The sequence below is a fragment of the Hippichthys cyanospilos genome, chromosome 16, assembly GCF_059441005.1.
Source record: "Hippichthys cyanospilos isolate Australia breed blue-spotted pipefish chromosome 16, RoL_Hcya_1.0, whole genome shotgun sequence".
Classification (NCBI taxonomy): Eukaryota; Metazoa; Chordata; class Actinopteri; order Syngnathiformes; family Syngnathidae; genus Hippichthys; species Hippichthys cyanospilos.
The window spans coordinates 18,442,286-18,461,341 of record NC_142384.1 but is presented as its reverse complement, the minus strand read 5'-3'; the positions used below and the strand labels follow the sequence as shown (position 1 = coordinate 18,461,341).

Sequence of the window (19,056 nt, the reverse complement as noted above, 5' to 3'; positions counted from 1 at the left end):
TTTGTGAGTAAGTGTGGATAATTGTAATTTTGTGTGAGTAAATGTGTGTTGAAAGTTGCTGTCGGTCTCAAGTGATGCCGGAGTGTGTGTGTGTGTGATGCGGTTGCCTAGCAACCATGACTGGAGTGTGTGTGTAGCTCAGGTGGCGACAAGCTGATGTTCTTCTCCTGATGTTTGTGTACATACAGACATACACAGGGACTTTTCATGTGTCAATCATGTCATGAACATACCCCCCCAACACACACACGCACACACACACACACACACACACACTGGTTTTCAGGTAAACGAGTTGACAAAATTTTGTTTGAATGAATACATTTAAAATAAAATAAAGCATTGGTCATCAATATTTTTTCTTTCAACATAAATATTAACCTATTTATTAAAAATATTTGGTAACATTTAATTGCATTTTCGAATACACTTTAAGTCCGAGTGACTTTTTTATCATTCAAAACGAATTCAATCATTAAATAAGTTGAATTAGGATTTTAGTTTGAAAAGCTAAAATAAAAGAAATATTTGAAAAAAATTGGGAAAAAAATGATCCAAATTTTGCATGAAGTAATGTGAGGTAAATGAAGATTTTTCAAGATGAAGTATTTTGTTATTTGGTGACGTGGGCGAGCCCTCCAGCGCGTCGTGTTTGTTTTGCGGCCGCGCGAATTAGCGCTAATTGCTTTGCTTAGCGCTGACGCGGGAAAGCGAGGGGGCCGGCTAATTAGGCCGCTGTTGTCGGGGCGCCTTAATCGGCCTCACGTGCTGCGTGATAATGAGACCCCGATACCCGCCGTTTGCACCCGTGGCTCGTTTGTGTGCGCGCCGTCTCGGTGGACGCGCTGGGAAGCGAGTGAGCGCAAATGCCGAGCCCCCTTAAACTTAAGGTGCGCGTTTAGCAAATCACTAGCGTGATGCTAACGCACCATGCGAAATGCCATGTACACGCTAGCAAAAATGAGAATCAACGTGTACCGTCTGACCCTTTCGGCTATGGGAACACAAAGAGTGCAGCAGCACAAGGAGACTGACAATTAACACTACATATAACCTGTATATCTTAGTGCTTTTAGTGTTTAAACAAGCATGTTTACAACATTTCGTTTCACATGCTCTTATTTTTTCATCTATTTTATTTCTTATGCATGTAATAATAAAACATGTATCATGAAATAAATATATATGGTTGAGGTTACGTTGAGGTTTTTTTTTTAAATGTTTAAAAGTTCTCATTTCTTCATTTAATACATCTTTACGATAAATGTAAATGTAACAAAATATAATAGTATATTGTGTATTACAGCACATTTATAACCAAAATAAGCAATGTCATATTTATGACTGAGATTATGTTAAAAAAAAAAAGTTTTAAAAAATAAGTATTTTAGTTGCTATAAATGTTTTTGCATATTCTACTCTATGTCTTTGTTTTTTCATGCATAGATTTAAGGTTGCAAGATCACTCACCTCATACATAATGCGCTTTTATCCGGTAGATGTGAACATTTTCTCTGTTTGAACACAAATACAAAGTTCAATGGATTTTATGGATGCCAGGTAAACGTTTTGCACACGCACACACAAAAACAAACAAAAAAAAAACAGGTAAATAGTAAGACAGCAAAAAGCGAAGAGTGTAATAGCGAGGGAACACTGTATTGGTTTATAGTGACAAAGGTTAGAAGGAAGTGCACAAGTATATTTAATAGCTTTCATCTTTCCATATCCCATTCGATCATGTGCGCGATACAATGTGGAAGCGACGTCCAAAACTCCAGCCCGAGCCATTTTTCATACGGTCGGGCGGCGGACCGCTCGGACGTCCTTTGCAAAACAAGAGGCGGGCGGAGGCACCTTTGGCCATTTGGACCTCAAATCCTCGACCTCCCGACCGTCCTTCTCGTCTTGCGGCGTCGCCGACGGGAAGCGCTGGCGTCGGGGCGGGAAAGAGAAACCCAAGTCAAAGGCGAGCGGCGGATTGGCAAACAAAGCGCTTCCGGGGAATATTTACTCGGCGGCCCGCTGGGGCGCGTCCTCACTTCTTGGCGTCTTCTTTCTCTTTGACCACTGCCGCAAAAACAAATAGGTTCCCAAAAGATTAGAAGGACGGCTCGCCCGCCGCCGCATTAGCCATTAGCGAAAGAAAAGGAAGACAACCAAGGAGGAAAGAAAAAGAGAAAGAAAAACGAAGGAAGAAAAAGAAAAGCAAGAGAAGAAAGGCCAAAATAGAAAGAGGGACAAAAGACGAGCGCGCGACGTACCCCGGACCTCCAGGTGGCACTCCACCTCGTCCTGGCCCAGCGCGTTGACGGCCCTGCAGGAGTAGCGGCCGCCGTCGTAGGGGCAGGGCTTGCGGATGTTCAGCGTCAGCACGCCCTGGTTGTTCTGCATCAGGAACTTGGGGTCCTCGCCGATGACCATCTTGTTCTTCATCCAGGTGATCTTGGGCTGGGGCCCGAAGCGGAGCGGAGCGAGGCTGACTCGGGGGGCCCGGGCTCCCGGGATCGGACCTCGGGGAGCCGGGCTCCCGGGACCGGACCTCGGGGAGCCCGGCTCCCGGGGGCCCGGGCTCCGGGGGTTCAAACTCCCGGGGGCCAAAACTCCGGACTTCCGGGAGCCCGGGCCCCCGGGGTCGTTTGCGCCCGCGTCCCGCCGCCTACCTTGGGGTGCCCGCGCACGGCGCAGCTGATGGCGGCGCTGTATCCGGCCACGACGCTCCGGTCCACCAGGGGCGCCGTGAACTTGGGGGACGCGCTCAGGTCCTTCTCCGCGAAGGGCGGAGGCTTGTACTCCAGACCTGTGCCCATTTGGACACCTGGATTAGACCTGGCCCTTTGGCCACATACAAAATAAGAACTCCGTTCCTTTTCATCCATATCATTTCCATTAGCTTTGTTTGGATGCTTCCAAAAATGATCTTTGGTATGCGATGACTTCAACCCCAAAAAAAAAACCCGAAACGAACTCGTCGATCAAACGGATCAAAAAAATCACTTTGGAATAAGTAATAGTAAAACATTGAAATGCTTTTGAAAAAAAATATAAAAAGCAAATGTAAACGATGCAGAAATGCCACTTTTAAAAACAACTGAAAACAATCTTTGAAGAAGAATTTCCGGAAGAACCCGACGCAAACGCGCACGCTGAACGCATCGGCGCCACTTGCCCGTCTTGCGGACGAGCGCCGTGTTGGCGCTGACGGCGGGCCGCTCGCTCGGGCCGCAGACGTTCTCGCTGAAGACCCGGAAGGAGTACTCGTTGCCCATCACCAGGTCGGACACGGTGCAGTTTGTCCGCCGGTTGTGTTCGTACACCGTGAACCAATCCTGACGCGTGGGCGTGAAATGAAAGCTAGCGTCGCGGTTGAGGTTGGCGTCAGTTACGATCGGGAGGGTGGAAAGAAAGAAAGAAGGAAAGAGAGAAAGAAAGAAATATTCATTCCAAGATGGCCGCCGGTCCCACCTTGGTCTTCATGTCGGCCTTCTGGACGGTGTAGCCGATGATCTCGGCGTTTCCGTCGTCCTGGGGCGCTTTCCATTCCAGCGCGGCGTTGAAGCCCCAGACGTCCGTGACGCGCACCTCCACGGGGGGGCCGGGCTTTTCTGCGGCACACGGCGGACGCTTGACCTGCGGTCTCGCTAGCTCGAGCTTTCCCATCGCGTCAAGCTAATCCGGGCGCGCATCCAAATAATCCCGCTGGCCGCCGGAGGGATGAGGAACGAGCCGGCGCTTCGATGACCTCGCTAAGCGGGGGGCCGGGACTGGCCCCCGAGAGATCGGCGCCCGCCCGCCACTCACCCACCACCTGGATGCGGATGTCGGCGCGGTCCTCCACGTTCTCGATCTGCACGGCCAGCGTGTAGGTGCCCGAATGGACGCGCTGGGCCGAGCGGATGAAGAGGATGGAGTCCACCTCGCTGGAGCGCGTGCCCACGCTGCGGTCCTCCAGGGGCGCGCCGTCTTTGTACCAGCTGGCCTGCGGCCGAGGTTTACCCTGGGAAGCGTGGACGCGCCCTTCATTCCGGCCTCAAATTCTGCTATTTTCCATGTTGAATAAATGAGGAGCGGAGAGGATCCGGACGATCCCGTCCGCTCTCCTCGCGAGGAAAAACCTAGTTGTCCCCCTTCCTCTTTGCTGTTTATGTACTGTTCTAGCTTGACGAACCTGACAAAAACGGGATGATCCGAACTGAACGACTTCTGGGTTTTAGGTTCGCTCCCCTCTGTAGTAGTCCGCACGCCGTATGCGGAAAAAAAAAAAATCTTCCCTCGATAATGTTCCTCCGCACCATCTCACAGAGCGCTAAACAACTCTGTGTTCTTGCGAAGCTTCAAATGTAACGAAATTCCCTTTGCAGACTATTTCGCTGATCTCGTCTAAATACTACAAATTCCACAACAAAAGAAAACATGCCAGCGGGAGGGAACTCGGAAGGCTTGATTTCTGCCACGTCGTCAGTCACTCGCCGGCCCAAACGCCTTCTTGAGTGCATTTGGCACAGTAAAAAAAAAAAAAAAAGGTGAAATCAAATATTAAAATGGGCAAGTCAGCAGTTCTAAATCTGCCAGTCGTTACTTCACTTCACCGCCACTTGACCCACTTCCAGCCAACGCACTCTTCCTTTTTTTTTTGAGGTGTATTTTTAGCTACTTTTGAATCACAGCTTCCATGTGTTTTTGTGTCAACGGTAAGACAGGAAAAGGAGATTGCTAGAAAAGCGGAAAGTCCGCCCGCTGAACTAACCCTAACCCTAGATACGTCTTTGAGATCGAATGAGTTTTTAAGCCTTATTAAGACCGAAAAGAAATCCAAATACTGCCATGAACGAATCACTAAATCTGCTGCAGAAGAAGATTGAACTCATTCACTGCCATTGACGGCTATGGACGTCAAAGAGCCGTTTTTGGCAGTGAAGAGCAGTGAATGAGTTCAATGGGTCACCATTAAGGGTCTCACAATCAATAAGATCGTTTGTCATTTTTCATGTTTTGTAACAGCGTAGAATGGTGCCACCCGAATGGTTTGGGCCCGAAAATCAAAACGCTTATCCGCCAATCGGATCCCAGCGTTTTGGACAGCCACAAAATACTGTGCCGTATCTCCTATGTAAAACGATGGTACTGTATCTTTCTAAGATTGAGTATTCATCAAAAACTCTCCGGGCCGACGCCCTCCAAAAAGGCGAGCACGCCGGTCAACGGCGGCGAAAGAAAGCTGGCCGGCGAAAGATGGAGACGCGCGTCCAGAACGAAGCCCACCTGGAAAGGGATGACCAAGTTGATCTTCTCCCCGACCTCCTTGACCAGTTTGGCCCGGAGCTGGCGGGGCAAGCGGATCTTGGGATGCTCTGCGGACACGGGAGAGGCGGGGTCGGACGCGGGCCGGACGCGCGGCGGACGGCGCCGGTCTGACCCATGATCTCTCGGATGGTGACGGCCTGCGAGAGGGCGGCGGGGGGGCTGCGCCCGGCGATGTTGACCGCCACGACCCTGAACAGCATCCTCTCCCCCACCGGCAGATCCTTCACCCGGTACTGGCTCTTCTCCACCAGCTCCTTGTTGGCCTGGACCCACTCGTCACCTGACCGGCGTGAGCCAAACATGCCTTTTAAGGACTTCAATGTGATTTGCTGATACGCGCTTTTGCAAAGGAATGGCCCGTACACAATTTTGTAAGACCTCGCTTCATGTTCTAATTCATTCGCTCTTAATTTGAAAAGAAAACGCCGGGGCATTGAAAGGCAATAAATTAGATGACGGCTGAAATGATTCAACCGTGACCATAGCCAGCTTAAATCGAGCGCACTCGTCTCGTTGGGATATTCCGTTCGTCATCTAATCGGCACTTATCGTTCATTATTATTGAAGCGCGTTTTCTCGCTTTATTACCAGAGTTTTCCTTTTTTTTATATTCCCCTCAATAAAACTTCATGTTGGGGATAACGACCTCATTTAGCACAAAATTAGCCGCATCCTACTTAACAAGTTGCGCGCTAATATTGCAGTCGGCCGGGGGGGGGTCGACTCAACTCACTTCCTTCTTTGCAGTACTCGATGACGTAACCGTCGATGCCGCCCGGTCCCACTTTCTCCGGCGGAAGCCAGCGGAGAGCGCAGGTGGAGTCCGTCACGTCCTCCACAGAGAGGCGGGTGGGTTCGCTGGTCGGGGCTGCCGGGGGAAAAAAACAAAAAGTTGCTTTTGTGGAAAAAAGAGCACATTTCTTACAATTTCAAACGAAACAAAAAAAAAAAAAAAAAAGACACTTTGTCCCCAGGTTAGATTTGTCTCGGAAAGAGAGGCGGAAGTACCGTCGTACGATGATTGTTTGCGCGTCAGTAGCCCGAAGCACAAATCACTGTTGATTGAATGGACTTCGAGTCGGACGTCATTTCAATAATATATACATATTTAAATATAATGAAAATGAATAAAAACTACTCTTTTATGTATTATTTTCTTGACACCACTTTATCATTTGTACGCATTGTGTTACCAAGGCGGCGGAAGGCGGCTCGTCAAAACGCAGCGCATACGGTACTGTTTGATTGGTCAACGTTGCGCACGGTAGAAAACTTCATCTAGCGTAGCGTTGGAGAAATGTCAACAAAGTGAAGTTTGGAGAGGGAGGAGCCAAAGGGCGCGCACCGATGGGCATGAAGGGCTTGGAGTTGGCGCTGGGCTGCGAGATGCCCACGCCGTTGACGGCAAACACCCTCATCTCGTAGAGGACGCCCTCGATCATCTTCTTGGCCTCGTACGCCGTCGACTCGTACACGTCAAAGTTCAGCTTGGTCCACCTGGACGAGCCCGTCTTCTTCCTCTCCATCAGGTAACCTGGAACCGCCACGCGCATCCGTGTTCCGAACCGAAAACGGGGTCGGGCGGGGCGGGGCGGGGCGCCGCACCTTTAACGGGCACGCCGCCGTCGAAGCCGGGAGGGTCCCACAGGATGGTGGCGCAGTTCTCGCCCACCGATGTGCACTTGACGTTCTCGGGCGGGTCGGGCACATCTGGCCCGTCGAGGAACAAAAAACAAAAAATGGAATCTCGTTAACCCCGGCCAACTTGGGCCGACTCATAACATCGTCAACTAGAAATACATATTTACCTTCAACTCCTCAAAATGTTCAGCGGCATCAGCCATATCCGTACATATCAAATTTGGGGGTGGGGGGAACCTACGCCCCCCCTTATGTACAAAAATTGTACAAATAGCAACCCTAATTGTAGCTATGCAGTATATTTATACATTTATGAAATTGAAACATATATATATATATATATATATATATATATATATATGTATGTATATATGGATATATATTATGAGTATTATGACTTTGGAAGACTTTTGCATTATGGGAGTCCAGGCTAAGCCGATCATCAAAGTCATGCAAAAATCTGGGATGTCAACACAAAAACCACAAAATCAAAAGAAACAAACAGTCCTAATTAGCATTTTGCGGGCCGCGTAAAACGATGCGGAGGGCCGTCTTGACTTGGACACCCGCGATGTAAAAGGGTCCCGAGGACCCGAGCGGGCCAAATGTCCAAGCCGCAAAGCGTAAAAAGGAGGAGCGTAACTGACCCACGACCTTGACGAAGAGCTCGGCCTTGTCCTCCCCGGCCGGGTTGCTGACGGCGAGCGAGTAGAAACCTTGGTCCTCCCTCTCGGCCCCCTGGATGACGAAGCTGCTCAGGGTCTTCCTGGTCTCCACGCGGACCCTGCCCTCCGCCTCGCTCACCGGCTGCGCGCGGGCGCAAGAGACACGTGACCAGATGGGCGACGGCCGACGGCGGACGGCGGACGGCGGGGCGCTCACCTCCTCGCCCTTCATCCAGCGCACGAGCGGAGGGGGGTCGCCCGAGATCTCCACGTCAAAGCGGAGTTTGTTCCCCGCCACCACCGTGATGGTGTTCTTGCTCCCCGCGCCGCTGGTGTCCAGGTGGATCTTGGGAGGGTCTGGCACGTCACATTTTTAGACACCATTTTTAGAGCCTTTCCACCAAAGCGGGGCTGTCCAAACCTTTTGCTTTCTTCATGTTTTTTTTCTTAAACCTTTTAAATGTAGTAAAAGCAAGTAAAGGCATTTGTCGATTTTTTTTAGATAGTGAGCACTAAGGTAATTGATTCATTTAGGTCCTCCGGCACTTAATCAAGTACTTGATTACCTCCAAGTACCTAAGGTAATCATTGATATTATTTTTTAAAGAAACTGATGACTTTCGTACTTAATTACCTAAAGTAATAGATTACCCAAAGCCATTGATTTTGTAAATTCTTCATTTTAGTAACCGGCCCTTTGTAGACACTCCGTGAGCCAAACACTTTGACATAAAGACGTAGCCGGGATTGAATGTCTGAGCTCTTACAAAGCGCGAAAACACGTCTTTGGGATTGAATGAGTTAAGGGCATACTCCTGTGTGCCGTGTAGTAATTACAAGCCAATGCTGAGGGACTCACCTTGTCTGGGAACATAGTCAATCTTGATTTCTGCGAGACAGGAAGAAGACACGAGTCAGTTTGCCCAAACGTAGAATTGAAAAGTAGTGATGGGGAGATGAAGCTTCATGGAGAACTTGTGCTTTTTTTTGCCTCCACGAGATGGGTAATTAAAGAAAAAAAGAAAAATACTAGTGCAGTGTAAATGAATGAAAATGCCCAATGACCAAGAGGGCCATCCAGAGGTGTGAAAAATGAACACTAGTGCTTCATGAAGCTTCATTTGGCCGTCGCGGGTGAAAAGTTGAATTGGCGGCTCACCCAGGAAGTTGAGCTTGGCCGACAGGGAGAGCGCATAGCCGTCGGGCACGAAGGTGTAATCTCCCACGTCCGAGGGCTTCACGTCGCTGATGGTCAGCTTGTGCGTCCTGGAGACACGCCCCGCCGTTACCGCGGAGACCGCACTCGTTTCCCCACCGCCCATTTGACGATTTTGTGCGATAGCCCTTTAAAAGTCACGCGGCTTCGTCCGGGAACCCAACTTTGGTCCCAAAAGGGTACATCGCCGAGAGGGTCCACTCGGATGTAAATTCCTGCACTGGCTTCCCTTCCCTTCGCTTTCGCTTTGATTTTACCTTCCGATGTGCGTCATCTTGATGCGCTCGCCGGGCTGCACCTCCACGCCGTCCTTGAACCACCTGCCCGTCACCTTCTCGTCCGACACCTCGCACTTGAACACGGCCTGGTCGCTGGCCTTCACCGTCAGGTCGGCGATGCTCTGCAGAACCTGCAGTTCCTTTTCTGCGCGCAAGGAAAAGAAAAACGGGGCCCAAATTAGCCGTTTTTTGCAACAACAATAATAAATCTGAAGTTGTTTTAAAGTCAAAGTTTTTCTGGGGGCAACTACGCCCCCTTTATGTAAAAATTTGTGATAACATCAATAGTAACTACGCTTTATATATTTACGAAATTGAAATAGGAATATTTATTATGTCCTAATTAGAGTAGGGTGACTTTTAAAGACTTCTGCGTCATGAGAGTCCATGCGAAGCCAATCATCAAAGTCATTGAAAGGCTTGCGAATACGCCACCCGGTGGTTTTGGGGCGTCGACACCAAAATTCCTATCGTGCCCGTTTGCGAGTTGCTGCTGAAAGGATTCGTGCCAAAATGGAGGGAAATGCATGATGAAACATGGGGTTTACAATATGTCCGAAATGGACAATAGTTGCGATTTTGAATGGCAGTAAATGAGCCCGACATGGGCTACATTTGACAATAGGGTGTACCTCTCCACCTTCGGTTTGCAAGTATTTAGAAATGGCGGCATGGCATGTCGAAAATTCCCCCCGGGGGTTGAACGAGTTTGACACCCCTGATCTATAGCATATTTATCGTGCGTCTGAGTTTTGAATTTTGAACATTTTTGGAGGCGCGGCGCAGAGACTGAAGCCGCGACCCCGTCATCACTTTCCCGCATGTCGAGCAAATGAGCTTGACGGATAACGGGGCCGCGGACGGAGAAATTGAGCGGTATTAATTACGGCGCCAACTAAGCGACGAGCTTCCACGCTTGTCCGAACGGGAAACGTCAACATGCGGCCAGGGCTAAGTCGATTGAAACGGCTGTCGGCAAAAGCCCGCGCCGCGCCGCGCCGCGCCGCTCGCCGCCTTTCGCTTCGCTTTCGTGGCCGATTGGACGCGTTATCGCCGCCGAGTGCCGGGGGGACGGTCGGCTCGCACCTCTGCGGAAAAGCCGAGGCGCCGCGACGTCATTTGTGGCCAAGGGGCAACGGGGCGGCGGCGGGGGGTGAATCAGTTGGCGAAAACACAAATTTTACACTTGAAATGTTAAAGTCATCCATTTAGGCAGTAAAGCGCCTGCCTACCTTTAGTACCAAAAGTCATTCATGTACAAAGTAATTCATGACTTCCAAATACTAGTATTTTAACATCTAATATTACAAAAGTCGCAGATCATTTCAGTAACAAAGTGGTCCATTTAGTTAGTAAAGCGCGTAGCTTTCAGTACATCGGTACCATTAATGATGAAGGTATTAAGTAATTGATTAGCTTCATGAATGAAATACTAAGGTGATTGATTAGTTTGGGTCAGGGTTAGGGACATTTTGTAAGGTCAAGGACAGCGCAGTCAAGCGGGCGGGTCCACTGGCAACTTTTAGCAGCAGTACCTTCCACTTCCAGCTCAGCTTTGGACTCGCCGCCGTTGGTCAAGGCGAAGTACGTGCCCATGTCCTCCTTGGTGACGTCGTTGATGATCAAAATGTGCTTCTTGCCGTCCTTCTTGAATCTATACTTGGAAGCGCCGCTCTCTTTGGTCAGCTCCACGCCGTCTTTCATCCTGAAGGCAAACGATGCGGAGGACGTCCCCCCCCACCAAGAAAAAAACAAAAGCCGAACTCACCATTTGACGTGCGCCCCCTCCTCCGAGACCTCCACCTCGAACTCCACCTTCTCGCCCACCACCGTGTGGACGTCGTCCAGAAGCTTGGTGATGGTCACCGGAGGCTCTGGAGGACAAGAGAAAAAAAACTTTGAAAGAATTACCCCGGGTCAAATTGACCCAGGATGTTATTACTATTTCAAAGAAGTAAATGTACGACAAGGGTATAAATTGTTACTTTGTGAGTGGGTTTACAAACAAAACAAAGTGTTTCTGGTACTTTTGTATAAATGCACACTCCTCCGGGTCATATGGACCCAGAGACATTACTGCTGTTCTTGACAAATGGCCATAAATCACTGGATAAAACTCAATATTTGATTTGGATTTTACACATTTTTGACAGGCTTGGGTGACTGAATGGGCCAAATTGACCCAGGATGTTATTACGAATCCAGAGAAACAAACACATGGGTATAAATAATGTACTGTATCGCATTTGTTACTTTTTGGACGGGTCTCGAATAAATGCGCACACCTGCGGGTCAAATTGACCCGAGACTTTTCTTTTTGTTTTTTGCTGTTCTTGATATCTGAAGGTAAATCATGGGGCGAAATAAAATATTGGACTTGGATTTGACATATCGCTGACTAAATGCACACCGGGTCAAAGTGACCCGGGGACATTATCGGCGGCGCTTCGCCCTGGCGGTTGTTTGCGCGGAAGCGCCACTGGGCGAGGTGAGTCAGCTACCTTTGACAAAGACCTCGGTGAAGCATTTGTCTTCTCCCACCACGCACTCGTAGGCGGCGTCGTCCGACAGGTTGCACTTGTTGATGGTGAGCGTGCGCCGGTTGCCCACGCTCTCAAACACGTACCTGCCGCAAACGCCGCGTCACGTCACGGGCAAGACAATATGCTGCTCGCGTTGCCGCGGAAACGCAGCTTACCTTTTATAGAGCATATGCCGCGAACAAGCAAGGCTGGGATGGATTTCCGGCAGAAAATCGGACGCTTATTACATAAGTGATGACCGCTTCCGCCAACTACTCTACACCCTTAGAATTTCGGCTTGAAAATCTTACGTCTGCGGATTAATGCTCATTTTACACTTAATTCTCTTTAAAATGGCATATTGCTTAAATCTGGAGAAAAACGTCTCAAGAGTTTTGCCGCATTCATCCGATATCTTGGTTTCATCAAATTGCATTACAATTTCGACCTTTTGGCTGCTGTTAAATGACATTTGAAACTTTCGGCCAGTAGTTTTTAAACCTTAAATGGATATCTCTTTGGAAAGTGTCTATTTTAGCCAATATGTCTGCAACGTAAGCCTGGTTTGAAACGTGTCAAAATCCGGAAACCTTCGAGGGGCGTCGTTTTGTAACTGGGGCTACTCTAATGAATAAAAGACAGGGCTCGACAGAATGCGTTAGCAGAGCGCCAGGAGATCCGTGACCGCCAACGCATCTGTGTGTTCCCCTCGCCAGAAAAAGTCTCTCGTCTTCCTTCCTCGCGCGTTGTTTTGCAAATGTTCTATCGCACTTGGAAAGGATTCCCGAAGAACAGAGATCCCTTTCAAGTCGGACTTTTTCACCTCCGCGCCGATTGCCAGCCAGGGATCGCGCGGTCCCGCCATAAGACGATGGAGACGCGCTCACTTGGCCGAAGGTTTGATCTCCTGTCCGTTCTTCAGCCACCTGATGGGGGCGTCGGGGTCGGCCACCTCCACGCTCAGCTGGATCCGCCGGCCCTTGTCCACCGAGTAGGCCGGCTCCAGCTTCTTCAGGAAGGCTGAGGGACGCGGCGGCTTAGCTGGCTCGGAGGCGGCTCGGAGGCGCCCCGGCCCCGCCCTGCGGCCCCGCCCTGCGGCCCCGCCCTCCGGCCCTGCCCTCCGGCCCCGCCTCACCGTCGCTCTTCTTGGGCTCCACCGTCTTCATCTTCTTCAGCCTCTTCAGCATGCCCCGCAGGTCGGTGATGCCGTATTCAAAGGCGATCTTCTCGTAGTCGCACGGCTTGGCCGCCTTCAGGATGTCCCAAACGTCCACCTCCTCGCGGGGGGTCTCCTGCTGCTTCTTGGCCCTGGCGGGGGAGGGACCCGTTAGCGGGCCGGGCCCGAAACCCCACCTTTTACCTTACCGTTTACCTTTTTTTCAGCAGGGCGCTGAAGTCCAAGTCGCCGGCGTCCTCGTCGGCGTCGCCGCTGGGGGGAGAACGGAGAAAGGAAAGCACTTTGGCGCAAGGGCGTGTCAGGGCGCGTAGTTGCTCTGCAGCTTTCTTGTTCTAGGCAGGGGTGTGCCACTTACATTGCTTCGCCGGGTTAGGGTTGCGTTTTGGTTCATGAACCACGACTCGGAGAAATACCGAAGCTCCGTCGCTCGCCCCGTCGCTCGCCCCGTCGCTCGCCCCGTCGCTCGCCCCGTCGCTCGCCCCGTCGCTCGCCCCGTCGCTCGCCCCGTCGCTCGCCCCGTCGCTCGCCCCGTCGCTCGCCCCGTCGCTCGCCCCGTCGCTCGCCCCGTCACTCGCCCCGTCACTCGTCCCGTCACTCGTCCCGTCACTCGCCCCGCTTGCGGAGCTTCTTTAACTGGCTGGTAATCAGCGACCTTGTCACGAGGTGACGGCGAGTTGGCTTGGATGTTTTGTCGTGTTAAACGACGTTTGTTTTACCGCCCCACAGAGGAGGTCCTCGAGAAAAAGAAGATCCCTCAAAGGTGGGCGCCGTAAATCGCGAGGCGCTTCCTTGCACGGATGAGCGCTCGGCTCAAGGATAACACGCACGCACGCTTGACGGCGGCGGCGTAATCCCGGAAGGAGGGCAAAGCCTCCCAGGGGAGCGATAAGAACCTCGCGGACGACGTTCGGCCATGCGTGAAAACGGGGGCCCGCCGCACTCGGAGCCTCGCGTAACCTTGGCTCGACTGAGCCCGGGACGCCGAGCAATTAAAACTATTTCGTCAAATTATTAGCCGCATTACTGGATGGCGGGGTGATATTTTAGGCATTGCGCTCGCTAGTTTTTTTTGTTTTTTTTTAAGCCTCCGGCCCTGTCCAGACTCTGGATGATGCTCGTATTGGAATCTATACCGATGGAAGCTGAGTTAGTAAAAGAAAAGGGGCTCGCTCTTTCAACTGAAAGCTGTAATCAGTAATATTACCGTGTTTTCAGAATAATAAGACGCACCTCAAAGCCTTCAATTTTCTCTAAAATGTTGACGTCGATGAAGTGAAGGAGTTAAAAAACGCAGATGCGGCGATAATCGGCCGGGCAGATAATTGGTCCATCACCAGTCAGATAACATTTGGAGCAGCTGTCCATGAAAGGACAACGCTATCATTTTAGCGAGCGACGCCCCCCCATGAATACATGAGACACTCACGATCGCTTGAAGGCCTCCAAGATGTTGTCCTGCTGCTGCTCCTCCACGGCTGGAAGCAAAAGAGAAGAAAGCAGCGCCGCCTGAGCTTCCTTCTTCTTCACGAGTCGTCTGAGCGAGGCGGTCGGACGGACGGACGGACGGACGGACGGACGCACCTTGCACCGACACCTCGAAGGTGCAGCTGTCGCACTTGTCCTTGGAGGTGACCTCGCAGCGGTAGGCGCCCGCGTCCCCGTCTACCACTTTCACGATGCGCATCTCGTACGTGTAGATCTGCGAAAAAAACTAACTTTGAAAAGTTGAACTTCATCCTTGTGCAGTATTTGGGCCAATCCTTTGATCCGAACATCAAAGGTGTTAGAATAAATGTACATAAGTTATCCCGTATTTACTCTTGGACTGCAAAGCATTTATTCAACAGTATAACCTTGTTTGAATCATGAAAGAGAAAGTTGTCTGTGAAAGAAGCCAGCACGAGAAGAAAGGAGACACAGTGACCTGACTACAGGACGGAAGGATCCGCGGGTGGTCGTTATGTCCTTGGCGAAAAAGACAGTAGCCACTGTATGAAGTCATAATTGATAGCAGGCACACACACACACACACACACACACACACACGTTGATTGTCATGTTGCCGCTGTGTGCTTCCACAAAACCTTTAGGGGGGAGCGACATTTTGTAACAAGCCCTACTCCAATATATAAAAGAGGGTTCAACAGGATGACTGGTAGGAGATCTGTAACTGCCAACACATCTCTGTCCGTCCTCCTTGCAAGCAAAAAAAATCGAAAGTCTCTCGTCTTCCTTCCTTGTGTGTTGTTTCGCAAATGTTCAAGGCTGACAGAACCTGACAAAAGACATCGTATAATAAAGGCAAAGCGTCGAGAGAAGACACCAGGAGCGGAAATATGGCCCGGATGGTGACAGCATGTCAAAGTTCAGCACGGCTCCACCACTTACTTAGTTATCACACTTCAATCACTTGGCTAAAATACCGCCGGTAGAAAGTGGAAGAATTTGTCCCCAAAAATGGACACAATATCATTTTTGGGTCACTTTCTTTCACGTCATTCTGGAAGTATTTTTGCCGAGGGACGGCACGCTCCTGCTGGTCGCGCCAGGCTGCACTTTGACATGTTGTCACCATTCGGGTGAAATTTCAGCCCTCCGGTGTCTTCTTTCGACGTACAATCGCATGTAGAGGCGCAGGCCAAGAAGGTAACGGACCTTGGTGTTCCTGTCGTAGGTCTCCTTGAACTGCAGGTGCTTCCCGGCTTTGCTGCCCAGGTCCAGCCACTTGCCCTTCAGCCACTTCATGGTGGGCTTCCTCATCAGGGTGGACGAGTCCACTTTGGCCAAGAAGGTCACATCCTGACCTGCTCGCGCGGAGGAGCGATTCCGTTCGAGCAATGTTAGGTACATGAAAATCGGCTAGTCGAAAGAAATGCGTTTAAAACCAAAAAAAAAAAAAAGGTCACGCGCAAATGTCTGTACGACAACAAGAGACGGGGAGAGGGGGGGGAGATTTTGCAGCAACCTTTGATAGCGGTGGCGCTCTCCGGCTTGAGCGCAAACAAGCCGGTCAGCTCCGACAGCTGGGGGTCCTCGCCAGGGGCCGCCTCTGCCGGGGTCACGCACGTTACAGACAGCACACACGCACAGATAAAATACATACACATCTTTTAAAAGGGGAGCAACTATTTTGGGGGTGCTTTCACATAACCGGCTCACTTTGTAGGAAATATTGAATTGGACGAAGCAAAATTTCAAGCCTTGCAAAATCCAAATCGCAGGTCGCAAGAATGTAAAGTTTAGTTAAAGACGCTTTGTAAAGTTTAACAAGTTAAAGTTACAAAAGCGTTTGTAGCTAACTAAGCATGTGACCGTATGCTAACATGCTAATCGCAAGTTCTACAGGTTGAACGTAGAATCACGATTTCCGCTTCTGCTTTCGTCTAGGACGAGCAGACGCGTCGAGATTCAATCAACTCGTCGATAACGCCGACGCTAACGTTAATGGCACACGACGGCGAAACGGGTGTGAAAGCAGCCGGCATTTAACATGTGTCCACACAGGCTAAAAAAAAATCAAATAAAGACATCATCATTGTACGTTTCGGGGTACAATGTCTTGTCAGTGATACCCCTCAAAGGGTCGACCTTTGCACCTCGACCCCCAGCAATTAGTCCTAAGGGATACATTCTGTCAGTGTTGATTGCATCATAAGAAAAAAATATAATAAGCGTGAGCTCTAATTGGCGATACATGCAGGGACTACAAGGGTGAGCGAGGGACCACTCAAATCAGCTTTTCGACACATTTTTTGTTGTTGTTGTTCCGGCACGCAGACAGACGTCTTACCATCGGGGGGCAACTCTGCATGGAAAAGCGGGTCGGTGGGAAAAAGAAAGTACGTCAGTCCGGGTGAAAGCAACATTCATTCACAACTGCCGAGTTGCGATGTCAACAATACACGCGTTACAAAGAGAGCCCGATTGTCAAAATGCAGTCCGGATAAAACCATTTGGGGTCAGTCAAAATGACCATCTGCATAGTCCCCTCCCCTCCATACGTTGAAGAAGAAAAAAACAAAACAACCAACCTGAATGAACCCAAATAAAAACAGGCAATGCATATTATGTCGATGTGTGGAATTGTCTATTTTAGACAATTACATCAACAATAAATGATTTCATTCATCCGTTCACTGACAGTAAGTCATGCGATCGCCGCAAAATTGTAAAATAACATTTAGAGCGAAAAAAAAAAACGGCAGCTTAGTTGAGTCCATAAAAATAAACATCCGAAACTGGAAAAGAAATGCCTGCTGATAAGGAGAAAGCTATGCTGCTGTCTACAGTCGATTGTGTGTCTTCAAACATTAACTAAACCTTTAAAAAAAACTATAAAAAAATCTGATGAAAATGATAACGCTATGTGGCTGTCTATAGTCAAGTACATGCCTTCAAACATTCAACTAACCTTTAAAAAAACTGATACAGCGGATAAAAATGATAAAACTATCTTGTGGCTCAGTTGAGTCCATGAAACGGCAAATCTATACTTTCAAATGAATGCGTTCTATGACAAAGCTATGAGTCCATCTGCAGTCATTTGATTCCCTTCAATCTGTCAACACTTCATAAAAAAATCTATGCAGATCATTTGAGAAGATGAGATTCGCCAAGCACACTTGCTCCAAACTGTTTCCGCTCGTTTTTTCCGCGACCTAAACTTTTGTTAGCGGCAAATGCTAACTTTATGCCATTAACTTACCAGTCACTGTTTATGGCTAACGCTCCGAGCTAAAGAGTCACGCACATTGACACACAGTGACGGACACTACATTCGCGGAGGCACAAAACACAACATGCAAAGAGCAAGCGTGAGGAGGGGCAATTTGGTCTCGGGCTCGGCGGACGCCATCTTACCGTCGCGAGGCTCCGAGTCCGCTAGTGGGGGCAAACACGGACGCCAATAAGCGGGAGCGGCACTTTTGGCGGGAGGGAAGGAGCGAGCGAGCGAGCGAGCGAGAGAGCGAGAGATCTTACCTGAGGGGGCCTGCGCGTCCGCTGATGGGCGACAAGCAAAAGCAAAAGCCAAAGCTGCGTCACATTCCTATCATGCACCGCTTTCACATCAACGGCAGCAAAAAGCCTAATCCGAGTCATGATGCCCTGAACCTTGGTGGAGTCCTTCATCCCCAAACTAATGCTTCATGCTAACTCATTAGCTCTAATCCTGCCCCTTATCCCAAATCGCTGGGCCGAAACATTTTGCAAACTGGGTGCTTCCTAAGCTTCTTACGGCACTATTTTCAAGAAAAGAAGCGAGCGGACCGAACCGAGGTCCGGATCTATCCTTGTTCACGCGCTGGAATAAAATCACGTCAGTATCTCCAGCTCATTGTATTAAGAGTGGACCGGTGAGAGAACACGGAAAGGTATTCCATTTGACTCCTTTCACAATGCTGCGGACCACCAAAATGCGGGTGGTGGGCCGCAGTTTGGACACAGACGTGCTAATTACTGTAATTCCCCAAATATAAGATGCACTTTTTTGTCCCCAAAATGAAATGCTTTTTTCCAAAATGCCCCATGGTTGTCAAACTTGTTTTCAAGGAGTCGAGTGAAGTGCAAAGAAAACGAACCTTACTAAAATGGTGCTGCCGTCTCATTTTGGACACTGGGTGGCACCCGCACGTTGACATACACCATAAAAGATGATGAAGAAGAAGTCAAATAAGGAATAATAAGGAAGTTGGAAAAGAAAGATGGAAGGAAGCAAGAAAGATAGAAAAGGAAGGAAGAAAGGAAGGAAGGAGGAACGGAGGGAGGAACTAATGGCCAAGGAGTCCCCCGAGAGTGACAAAGAGCTTTTGTGCGCTCACCTTGTCGGATTAAGACGCCATGCGCCCGTGTTAGCCAGCCTGCGTCTAATGGAGGATGAGCGAGTACGTGTGTGTGTATGCGCGCGTGTTGTCAATCCAGAGCGCTTAGTGCATAAGCAGGTGCAACGATGAGCAAGACCGGGGACTCGGATCAACGCTCGCAACCAAATTTGCCCCTTCAAAAACTCACTCAGTGTGTGTGTGTGTGTGTGTGTGTGTGTGTGTGTGTGTGTCTGTACAGTAATTGCAAATCTACAAATGTGCGCGAGCATTAGCGATAGAGCCGTGTGTTTTTTTTCAGGGCTGAAATACGTACTCAAGAGGGAAGATATTTTTCAGTCAATGAGATAATGTTGGCCTCAAAATCTTTGGGGAACAGACTTTGCTTTTGGCCAATGAAGTGTAATTGCAACCCCGCACCACCAGGTGGTGCA

The 19,056-nt window shown here is 49.6% G+C and overlaps 1 protein-coding gene and 1 long non-coding RNA gene across 8 annotated transcripts; one reads left to right on the top strand and one right to left on the bottom strand.

Moving 5' to 3' along the window:
* Positions 1–1,480: 1,480 nt before the first annotated feature.
* On the bottom strand, positions 1,481–17,798 carry mybpc2a (myosin binding protein Ca). Of its 7 annotated transcripts, none has more exons than XR_015868149.1 (28): positions 16,594–17,355; positions 15,769–15,852; positions 15,459–15,607; positions 14,385–14,502; positions 14,230–14,278; positions 12,999–13,055; positions 12,762–12,934; positions 12,514–12,646; positions 11,606–11,730; positions 10,873–10,978; positions 10,640–10,809; positions 9,084–9,249; positions 8,770–8,876; positions 8,470–8,499; positions 7,593–7,967; positions 6,910–7,014; positions 6,650–6,838; positions 6,038–6,172; positions 5,417–5,584; positions 5,263–5,351; positions 3,802–3,997; positions 3,466–3,605; positions 3,170–3,329; positions 2,664–2,800; positions 2,265–2,451; positions 2,015–2,070; positions 1,858–1,932; positions 1,481–1,514 (listed from the first exon to the last, which is right to left on the bottom strand). XR_015868149.1 is itself a non-coding variant. In XM_088436567.1 (28 exons), exons 3-28 carry the CDS (start codon positions 15,561–15,563, stop codon positions 1,739–1,741), a joined length of 3,420 nt encoding a protein of 1,139 aa, XP_088292693.1. In that variant the 5' UTR covers positions 15,564–15,607; positions 15,769–15,852; positions 17,784–17,798; the 3' UTR covers positions 1,639–1,738. The 7 variants fall into 7 exon arrangements, 6 of the variants coding, with proteins under 6 accessions (XP_088292693.1, XP_088292691.1, XP_088292688.1 ...); XM_088436567.1 differs by lacking the exons at positions 1,481–1,514; positions 16,594–17,355 and adding an exon at positions 17,784–17,798 and having other exon boundaries at positions 1,639–1,932; positions 3,170–3,354; positions 7,593–7,752; positions 7,828–7,967; XM_088436565.1 differs by lacking the exons at positions 1,481–1,514; positions 16,594–17,355 and adding an exon at positions 17,664–17,684 and having other exon boundaries at positions 1,639–1,932; positions 3,170–3,354; positions 7,593–7,752; positions 7,828–7,967.
* LOC148411181 (uncharacterized) lies at positions 13,657–16,871 on the top strand. Its single transcript, XR_015868150.1, has 2 exons — positions 13,657–14,445; positions 15,478–16,871. It is a non-coding gene; the product is annotated as an uncharacterized LOC148411181 (long non-coding RNA).
* Positions 17,799–19,056: the final 1,258 nt, after the last annotated feature.